The 10,661-nt window shown below is 58.1% G+C and overlaps 1 protein-coding gene across 1 annotated transcript; it reads right to left on the reverse strand.

The window, feature by feature from the left end:
• Positions 1-8,945: 8,945 nt before the first annotated feature.
• Positions 8,946-10,364, reverse strand: LOC100830568 (skin secretory protein xP2). The gene is made up of 2 exons (XM_010235016.3): positions 9,410-10,364; positions 8,946-9,304 (listed from the first exon to the last, which is right to left on the reverse strand). The coding sequence occupies exons 1-2, from the start codon at positions 10,262-10,264 to the stop codon at positions 9,227-9,229; spliced, it is 933 nt and encodes a 310-aa protein (XP_010233318.1). The 5' UTR covers positions 10,265-10,364; the 3' UTR covers positions 8,946-9,226.
• Positions 10,365-10,661: the final 297 nt, after the last annotated feature.

The following is a 10,661-nucleotide window of genomic DNA, read 5'->3' on the forward strand; positions in this document are numbered from 1 at the left end:
CACGGGTAGAACTTGCGCAAGTGCACAATATTCCAACTACTTTGCACCGGCAAGCCATCTTTGGTTTCTAGCCGGACAGCCCCCGGTCTGGTCACCTGTACTACTCGGAAGGGTCCCTCCCATTTCGGAGTCAACTTGTTTCCGGCCTTCGTTCCTTGTATCCGGCGCAGGACAAGGTCTCCGTTCTCGAGCCCCCGGGGACGGACTCGCCTGTCGTGATAACGACGGAGTCCCTGCTGGTAGCGCGCCGCTCGCACAGCAGCCCGGCATCGAAGCTTTTCGACAAAGTTTAGATCGTCAACCCTTTGCTCGTGTTGGCTGGTGTTGCCGTACGCTCGTACTCGGGGAGATCCGTGCTTGAGCTCGAGGGGCAGCACCGCTTCTGCCCCGTAGACAAGGGCGAAAGGGGTTTCGCCCGTTGCCTGACTGGGTGTGGTCCTGAATGACCACAGCACGGGCTGGACTTCTTCAACCCAGTGTTTCCCGTGGCCTTTGAGCTTGTCAAAGGTTCTCGTCTTGAGCCCCCGTAGCACTTTTGCGTTAGCTCGCTCCGCCTGCCCGTTACTTCTCGTGTGAGCAACGGATGCGAAGTGCAACTTGGTGCCCATGCCCTCGCAGTAAGCTTGGAACACCGCGCTCGTGAATTGCGTGCCATTGTCGGTGATGATGCCGTTAGGCACACCAAACCGGCATACAATGTTCTTGAAAAACTTGATGGCCGCCTGGGCGGTCACCTTCCGCACTGGTTCCACTTCCAACCACTTCGAGAACTTGTCGATGGCCACGAACAAATACTTGTAGCCACCGACCGCCCTCGGCAACTTGCCGACGATGTCCAGCCCCCAGACCGCGAACGGCCACGAGGCCGGGATGACATGCAAAGCCTGCGCCGGCTGGTTGCTTTTCTTCGAGTGGAACTGGCACACTTCGCACGTCTTCACCAGCTGCTCCGCGTCGGCCAGGGCCGTGGGCCAGTAAAAACCGTGCCGAAACGCCTTGCCGGCTAGAGCCCGGGAGGCCACATGGTGGGAGCATGTGCCTCGATGTATCTCCTCCAACAGCGCGCGCCCTTCGTCTTGCGGCATGCAGATGAGCTTAATCCCATTTGCATGCCTGCGGTAGAGGTTTCCATCCACCACGGTGTACATTTTGGCTTGCCGCGCCACTCGCTCCGCGGCAACGTCATCTTCCGGGAGGGCCTGTCCCTTCAAGTAGCGGGCGATTCCACTGCCCAGGGAGGGGTCTCCCTGCCAACGCATGCCGCTACGTCAGCGACATGGACCCCTGCCGTTGCGGGGTTTCCTTCGGTTGCCGGAGGGGCATCCCCGGCAACTGGCTTGGGGGCGACTGAAGGAGCCGCTTGCTTGTGGCAGAACACCCCTGCCAGGGGCTTTCGGCACTCTGCTGCTATCTTGGACAGCTCGTCAGCCGCGAAATTGTCCTTCCGCTTGACGTGCTCGAATCGCAAACCCTTGAACTTGCGTTCTAGTTTGCGGACTTCCTCCACGTACGACGCCATCTGTGGGCAGTCATAGTCATTGTTCACCTGGTTGATCACGAGCTGGGAGTCCCCGCGAACAATCAGGCGCTTCATGTCGAGGGCGATCGCTGCCCGTAACCCGGCAAGCAAACCCTCGTACTCCGCCGTGTTGTTGGTGGAGTTTGGGAAATCGAGTTGGACAGCGAACCTCAGCTGGTCCCCTCTTGGTGACTCGATGACGACCCCGGCGCCAGCTCCCTGGAGACTGAATGCGCCGTCAAAGTAGAGGATCCAGTGCCCTTCGTCCAGCCTGCCAGGCAGGCTGGTCTCCGGCTCCTCCTCTCCCACGCTCGTCGACGTCCACTCCGCGACGAAGTCCGCCAGGGCCGCACTCTTGATGCTCTTGGAGTTGGCGAAGTGGAGGTCAAACTTTGACAGCTCCATCCTCCACTCGGCTACCCTCCCAATGGCTTCGCGGTTGGTGAGAGCCTGCTCGAGGCAGAATCCCGACACCACCGTGACGCGGTGCGCCTAGAAGTAGTGGCGCAGCTTGCGGGACGCAAGGAGAATCCCCAAGAGGAGCTTCTGTACTTGCGGGTACCTTGTATGGGCGTCACGCAACACTGTGCTGACGAAGTACACGGGATGCTGCACAAGCCGCTTGCACGGTGCTGGAGTTGCCGGCTCGACGGTGGTCCCTGGTTCCGAGGCGGTTGCCGGGGGCCGTTCAGCCCCCTGCCCCGCAACCTCGGTCTCCGGAACATCTTCCTCCCTTTCAGCAACCAGCACCGAGATGACCACCTGGTCAGTCGCCGCTAGGTAGAGTAGCAGCGGCTCGCCCCGCTTGGGATGAAGCGGCCCAGCGCCGCAATGCAGCCGTTGAGGCGCTGGACATCCTTCACCTTGCGGGGAGCCTCCATCTTCTCGACAGCCTCTATCTTCTGCGGGTTGGCTTGTATCCCCCTGTGCGAAACCAAGAAACCCAAAAGCTGACCCGAGTCCACACCGAAGGTGCACTTCTCGGGGTTCAGCTTGAGTTTGATCCTGCGGAGGTTATTAAACGTTTTCTGCAGGTCATCAATCAGTGAGTCCCCGTGCTTCAATTTGATGACGATGTCGTCCATGTAGGCCTCCACGTTGCGGCCTAGCTGGGGTCCCAAGCATTCACGCAACGCGCGCTGGAATGTTGAACCTACGTTTTTCAACCCGAAAGGCATGCATGTATAACAGTAGCAGCCAACCGGGGTGATGAACGCTGTTTTCTCCTCGTCCTCGACCGCCATCTTAATTTGATGGTAGCCGGAAAAAGCATCTAAAAAACTCAGCAAGTCACAACCAGCGGTGGAATCAACTATTTGATCGATACGGGGTACAGGGAAGGGATCCTTGGGACAAGCACGGTTTAGATCAGTAAAATCTACGCACATGCGAAGCTTGTTCCCTGCTTTGGGCACTACTATAGGGTTAGCTAACCAAGTGGGGTACAAAACTTCCCTGATAGCCCCGCCAGCCTTGAGCTTGTCCACTTCTTGCTTGATAAAATCTTTGCACTCCTACGCTTGCCGTCGAATCTTCTGCTTGACGGGGCGGGCGTCTGGGCGCACCGCGAGTCGATGCTCAATCACCTCCCTAGGGACTCCGGGGAGATCCGACGGCTCCCAAGCGAACACGTCGGCATTCTCCCGAAGGAAAGTGACGAGGGCGCTTTCCTATTCGGCAGTAAGGTTCGCACCGACAGTGACGGTGCGCTCCTTGTTGCCGGCTTGGAGGGGCAGGTTCTTCACCCTGGCGGCCTCCTCCGGAGCTTCTGTCCCTAGCCGGGGCACGAGTTCGAGCCTGCACTTCCTCCGGCAAGCTCTTGCGGGGCAGCGCGGGTCTTCTTCGTTGCCGGGCCGTCGCCCGGCGAGCCTTCGTCTCCGGCAACGTCCTCGTCGCCGGCGTCGGCTGCGGCGACAGTCCTGACGACCTCGCCAACGCACCAGGCCGCGTCCTTGAGGTCGCACCTGATGGAGAGAACTCCATACACGGACGGCATCTTCATCACGCCGTAGGCGCAATGCGAAGCCACCATGAACTTGATCAGCGCTGGCCGACCAAGGATCCCGTTGTAGGGCAACGGGGTGTGCGCCACGTCGAACACTATGTGTTCGGTCCTGAGCACCTCCCGGGACCCGAAGGTCACCGGCAGCGTGATGCGCCCCAGGGGGCGCACGATCCTGGGGTTCACCCCCCGGAACGGGTCGATGGGCTTCAGCTGCTCTACCGGCACCTGGAGCTTCTCCACCAACCTGGCGGATTGGAGGTTGAGCCCCGCTCCGTTGTCCCCCAATACCTTGGTTACCGTCATGTTGCTAATGATCGGTGAGACGACGAAGGGTATTACCCCTGAACCCAGCTGCCGCGCTGGGTGATCGTCAGCGCTGAAGGTGATCGGCACGTGCGACCACTTCAGCGGCTGCTGCGGCTCCGCATCCGGCAACAGCGCGCACACGTCGCGGGTGAGGTGCTTCACCGTGGCATGGGATGGGAGAGCATAGGCTCCCCCATTAATGCAGGAGACGCCGCGAGGCTCCTGGAATCCTGGCTCGTCGCCGCCAGTGCAGTCGGACTCGTGTTGTTCCTCAGCGCGAGCCCTGTCCCGTCCCCGGGGAGGGCGCTCCCTGCCTGCGCGGGCTGGCCGCGTCCCTGCCGGCAGGCCTCGGCCCCGCTCTCGGGTCGTTCGGGTAATCTAGGAAGAGATGCCCGATGTCGCCGCAGTTGAAGCAGGCGCCAGCAGCGCGGCGCTCCTCAGGGCGCTGCTCGCGCCGCTGCTTGATACCCTGCAGGATGCGGTAGTCCTGTGCGTCATGGGTGGAGTTGGCGTGGATGGGGCAGCGGGGCACGTCGCCCTGCTTGCCGCCAGACCCGCCACCGGGCGAGGCCTTCTTGGCAGGCCTCGCAGTAGGAGCCCCCTACTCCGCAGCGAGATCTTGCTTCCCACTGTGCTTGCGGGAACCCTTCTTCTGTGAACCCTCTCCTGGGCTCGCGGCAGCCTTAGCGGCGAGGTCGGGTGCTAAGCGCCCTTCCTCGGCCATGGCGCACTTGTGCGCCAGGGCGTACAGGTCTTGTGTCGTCCGGATTCGATGCGTGCTCAGCTTGTCGCGCATCTTGGGGTCGCGGACGTTGATGGCTAGGTGTTGATGATGGCGGATGCCTCCGCCTCTGGGATGGAGTAAGAGAGGTTGGAGGGCGGTTGACGAAGCTCCGCAACGTCTCTCCCGACTTCTGCACAATAGTGTGCAGCTCCGCCATGGTTCCCGGGCGCTTGTAGCTGCCTTGGAACGCGCTCACAAACTGCTCGCGCATGCTCACGCAGGTCCGCCCAAGTGGCGATGGACCCAGCGGGCAGGTTGAGCAGCCAGGTTCTCGCTGATATTTTCAGGACCATCGAGAATCAGTTGGCTCTGACCTTGTCGTCGGTGCCGATGGCATGCGTTCCCAACGTGTAGGTCAGGAGGAAATCCTTGGGATTTACGGTCCCATCGTACGTACCGAGCGCGGGCGCTCGGAACTTGCGGGGCCATGTCACCCGCCGTAACTCGCGTGTGAACGCGGTGCAGCCGTCCTCGAGGCCCGAAGGAGCATCCTCCTGCTCCTGCGGGCGCTGGCGCTCTACCTCGCGCCGACGCCGGCGCTCCAGACGCAGGCGTAGATCTTTCTGCTGGCGGGCATTCAAGATGCCGCGCGCGTCACCCCGCGTGACGGTAGGTGACGAGTCCGAGGACCCCTCCGGGTCCCCGTCTCCCCGGCCTCCCTGCGGGGGAGGGTTCTCCCCATGTCATGAGGCCCGGGGCGTGTCTCCGCGCTCCGGGTTCTGCCCGCGGTCAGAGCCTGCCGGGAAGCCCTCGCCTTGCGGCTGTTGGGCGGGGAGTGCGAGGAGCGCATCCAACTCCTCGCCCCATGTCTCATGCGCCGGCGTGCCCTGCTGCGGTTCGTACCGCACCATGACCCGCGCGGTGATGATGGCTTCCGCCGGGGTCCGTGCGGGAGGCAGCCGGTTTCCCGAGCGGCTGCTCTACGCTCTACCCCCGGACGCACCGCGTGGGGTGTGACCCCCTGGGCGTCGCTCGCGACGCGGTATGCTCATGGCGCCGCTGACGCTGCGTGTCCTCAGCCCGCGACTCAACTCACTGGCCGGTGCGGGCCGCACCATGCCCGCTCGCGCAGCTGGCTCCAGCGCTGGGGGCCACCGGCCCCCTCAGCCGGTTGTCCGCTGACGGCCAAGGAGCCGGGGGAGGCAGCTGTGATTGCTGCACTCGTGAGGGCTCAGGGTTCTCCTAGGCCCCCAAAGCGAGTCGCGCGTCGTGCGACCGTGTGTGTGCCGCTGGGGCCTCACGCGCATCAATCCGAGGGTCACCAGCCCGCTTGGGGGGCATGGTGGCCGGCTCCATCGGCGAAGAAGACGAGGCCGACGTCGATGCAGACACTGCCGCCGGCGGTCACCAGCGAGCTCTCCTCTCGCCCCCCTACCTGGCGCACCAGATGTTGTTGCACGGGGCTACGACACCGAGGGCGTGCTGGCACACCCCCTTTTTGGTTCGGCAGGGGCGTCGGGGATCGCTCCGGCAATCGCCGACGTGGCCGACGGTGTACGTAACCTGCAAAGAGGTGCACCCAGAATGCATGCAAGCTAGGAACACATGCACGCACGTTTTACGCAGGTTCGGGCCACCCGGAGGTGTAAAACCCTACGTCCTGCCTGTCTGAGCTTGTATTATCGCAAAACCAAGTGTTTACAGGTTGCCGGGAGAGTTCTCGGGTATTCTCTCCCTTTGGCTAAGTGTTCCTTACTACTCTCTGCTAATGCTAGAGGCTAACTGTGAGCTGATCGAACCCTTTGACCGTTGGCGGGGGTCCTCCTTTTATAGCCAAGGGATACCACAGGTGCCACGGTGCATGAATTACAAGTGGCGAGCAGGGAGATAGGGCAACTCTCCCTCGGTGCGCTGGTATGCATGCATGAGCGCCAACTCCGCTGCTAGGGGTGTAGAGCCCTACGGGTAGGATTGGACACCCACTGTTCACCTGACTAGACGGGTAACTCCCCTCCTGTCGGCTCATTTAATGCGCCGTGCGCCTCACTCCTAGCCCTGGCGGAACTGCGCACTGAGTGCCTGACGCGCGCCCACGTGGCGCCGTTGCTCTGCTTGCTCGGCCCCGCCCTCACAACGGGAGCCTGCGCCCGGGAACCTTCCTCCCGGCAAGTGATTTCCCGGGCGGCGGCCAGGCGGGAATATTCCCCGAAGCCCCGCTAGCCCTTTCGGGCTGGTGGCTTGCCGGGCAGCCTGTTAGCTGCCGCCCGGGATGAGGTCCTCCCGGGAACCCAGTGGTGCGACCCACGCGTCGCGCAACGGTGGTAACCCGGGTGTCACTGGTGCGACAGTAATATGTTACTAATAGAATGGCAACTTCACATATTATTGGGTGGTGACTTTACATATTATAAGTTGGTACCTTTCATACACAAATCGTCATCCTGTTTTGTATAAAGTTGCCATGTGGTAAATTTGTTACAGCTAGGGTGGCAATTTCATAGATTATTGGCCGGCAACTTTTCAGACAGAGAAAAAGTTGTCTAAACATACCAACATGGGATCTAGTTTCGAAGATCTCGTCGAGACAAAATTAACTGTGAAGACAGATCGTAAATCGAGTTTATGGTTGAAGAGTTAAACCATTTTTAATCTTACGGTCTTTTGCCTATGTAGCTTTTGTCACCGGTGCTGTACGCATGCATTGTTTTTGCCATCTGCATGCGTACGTGCCAGAGAGTCAGCGGCGCGAACGTCGCGCCCTATAAGTGTCCAGTTATCAAATTACTAGCCAGGAAATTGGGGCAAAGTATCCATTGCGATGTGTAAAAAAAGGGACAAATCCTCGCAATGCTGGAAAGGAAGGCTGAAGTATCAGGCTCAGTTTGGTATTGCTGAGTTGTGATGTAGCGATATTTTATAATCTGTTGTGAAAAAATACACATAAAAATAGAAAAAAGTTGGTTAGCCAAACACGAAAATAATGAAAAATGGGTGAAAAAAAGGAGATTATGAGAATCCAAGCAATGCGAAACGCAACCACAAATTCCCTTCTCTTTTCTTGAGGGTAGAAGAATCAAATTCTCTATAGCGTGTTTGGCGATTGCAGAAAAGAAGAACATGAAAGTCTAGAGGAGGGAGTTTGTAGGAGATTAGACATAGAAAATTGATTTTTAGCCTTACTCCCTTGGTTCACATGTGATGGGAATAGCGAGTAAAACCTATTTTCGTGCTATGTGTGGTTGTGAGAGTTCACATAAAATTAGCTTGGATAGAATATCATAAAACGATCGTGATTTAATAACACATATCCCTTGAGCTCTTATTCCCACTTTTAATTCTTCCCGACTAAACGTGTTATAAGAACGGTAGGAGGGCAAGAACATCAGTAAAACTTATTAGTTGTCATTTTCTCACGGTCAAAATGACCAAAACATTTTGTTTTAGCTATCAAAACAGTGCACATAAGCTTTCATCCTGTATCAGCCAAAATTCCGTCCATTTTGGAGAGAATTCCGGCCGAGTGACGCATTAGTTTATCTCCGTACCGGCTAAACAACACTCAAGTGCTAAACTAGTAACCTAGACATCTTCCACATGACCTTTCCCATTCTCTCCTAGTTGCTCTTGGGCTCTTAGCCACTTCCCCATGCATCATTGCCGCCTCCCAAGTCAACATTGCGCCGCGGGTCCACATCGCGATGTTGTCACTCAGGTCGACCCAGATGGTCTCCGGAGCCTTTTCCATCAAGAGTATGAGATAACATCGATGCCCCCCCCCCCACACACACAAAGTAAATCAATTGTCGCTACATTACAAAGCTAACTCAATAATTAGTTGTCACTTCCTCCCACAAAGTAAATCAATTGTCACAACCACATGAAAATAAAAGTAAATGCCCTGAAGTAGCTTGTACTCTCTCTGATCCTAAATTCTTGTTGTGGTTCTAGTTCAAATTTGAACCAAAATCATGACAAAAATTTAGGATCGAAGGGAGTATTGATTAATATTTTTCGGTTAATCTTATAGCCTCTAAAGTTTTTAGTTAGTTGATAACGGTGACGTATCCACATTGGAAAAAGGCATCTACATAACTTTACTTTGGATGTGGAGAATCCAAACACACCACAATGTAAAACGAGCGACAGAGAAGTTGTTGCAAGATCATCGCGGGCTCGAAGAAAAATATTCTAGTCTAGTACTCTTTTCGTCCCATATTAAGTGTCGAAGTATTACATGTATTTAGATGTTTTTTCATATAAATACATCCATATTTAGTAATTTTGAGACACTTGATATGAGACAGAAGGAACACTAGGCAGAATGCGAAATCGAAGCTTGGCAATCCCATCCTATGGTTTGCGTTGAAAAGCAGAGGGATAAAGAGTAGTCGTAAATAGAACAGTAACAATGCTGTATAAATATGAATAAATAATTTTAACAATACACATGCACTCACTCTCTCTGTCTCTCTCGTATCACAATCTGCGCAGTTGTCTCTCAAGGCAAGGCAAAGCAGGAATCCGCACAACACGAGCGCTACTGCACACAAGAACAAGAAAAGGGCTGGCCTCGTGTCCCTTGTCCAAATCCACACAGCGGAAAAGGGACCTGCGCGCACACAAACACACGCATCAATCGCATCGATCGGGTTGAACTGTCCCTAGGGAGGATCTAGGCGAGCATCGCCACGACGCCAAGCGCCACCAGAATCATGCTCGCCATCGTCTGGGTGGTTCTTCCCGCAGCATTCTGCAATAACCAATGACAATGTACACGTTAGGTGAGTTTGAGGCACGTCAATGAAAAAGAACTGCGGTTATATAGTGTCAGTTTTGAGTGGGCGTGTATATATACTGCGGTGTCGGCGGCGGTGGATGCTCCGCTGGGTCCGGGGGCCGCAGCGGCAGAGACGGGCGCCTCGGTGGCCTTGGCGACGGGTGCCACTGCGGCCGGAGCCGGGGCGGGGGCCATCTTCTTCTTCTTCTTCTTGTCCTTGGACGACGACTTCTTCTTGGCTGGCGCGGGGGCCGGTCCTTCGATGGGCTTCGTCTCCGGGGCCGGCGCCGCTGCTGGAACGAGCGCGGGGGAAGCGGCCGCCGGTGCCTCAACGGTGGGAGCAGCGGCTGCCGGTGCCTCAACTGTGGGAGCAGCGGCCGCTGGTGCAACTACGGCAGGAGCGGTTGCCGCGGGGGCAGGTGCGGTGGCCTTCGGCAGTGCAGGCGCGGGGGCCTTGGGCTTAGGAGGCGCCATAGCCGGGGCCTGGACAGGCGCCGGTGCTGTCACGGGCGCGGGGGCCTTGGGCTTAGGAGGCGCCATAGCCGGGGCCTGGACAGGCGCCGGTACTGTCACGGGCGCGGGGGCCTTGGGCGTGGGAGGTGCCGTAGTGGGGGCCTGGACCGGCGCGGGTACTGTGACGGGGGTGGTGGGCGCGGCGGCAGGGGTGGCTGGGGAAGACTTGGGCGCGGCGGAAGCAGGGGTAGTAGTGGCTGGCGCCGCTGCCGCGGCAGGAGTGGGGGGTGCTGCGTCGGCAGCAGGCGGGGCCGGGCTGGCGGTAGGAGTGGTGGCGACCGGAGCCGGCGTGGCCTTGGAGGAGGGCTTCGGCGGAGCGTTGTTGGCCGGGGCGGCTGCGGGCGATGTCTGCGCGAGGGAATGCGGCGCCAAGAGGCAGAGCAGCGCCACGCAGAGGAGAGAGGGAAACCGTGCCGCCATTGCGTTTGCGTGCGTGCCCCTGTTCGTTCGTTTCGGTTATGAGTAACTGCAGTGGGAGTAGTTGTAGCGAGAGGAAGTGCACTGAAAACGGAAGGGGGCGGCAGGGGGGAATATATAGGCGACGAGACGCGACCGATCGAGCCAGACGGGGTCGCGTAGCCGTCTGCGTCTGCAGGCTGTGTGTGTGCCCCGTGCCGTTGGAGCGGTAGGTACGGCGAGCCAGGCTGCAGCTAGCGCGCGGGCCTTGCAGCTTCGGTGTCGGTCGTGTGCCGTTCGTTGGCGCTCTCGCTTTGACGCAATCCAATCGGCCACGTCCCATTTGGTTCGCTGGCTGACCGTGTGAAAATTGTGAAAACGCAATCAGGTCATATTTAATTAACTTGGTTGGTGTTCCGTT

The sequence above is a fragment of the Brachypodium distachyon genome, chromosome 1, assembly GCF_000005505.3.
Source record: "Brachypodium distachyon strain Bd21 chromosome 1, Brachypodium_distachyon_v3.0, whole genome shotgun sequence".
In the NCBI taxonomy this organism is placed as follows: domain Eukaryota; kingdom Viridiplantae; phylum Streptophyta; class Magnoliopsida; order Poales; family Poaceae; genus Brachypodium; species Brachypodium distachyon.

Coding starts and splice junctions, on each gene's coding strand:
- LOC100830568 (XM_010235016.3), bottom strand. CDS start 10,264: ATGGCGGCACGGTTTCCCTCTCTCCTCTGCGTGGCGCTGCTCTGCCTC. Junction 9,305..9,409: donor CCACCGCCGCCGACACCGCA/GTATATATACAC, acceptor TGGTTATTGCAG/AATGCTGCGGGAAGAACCAC.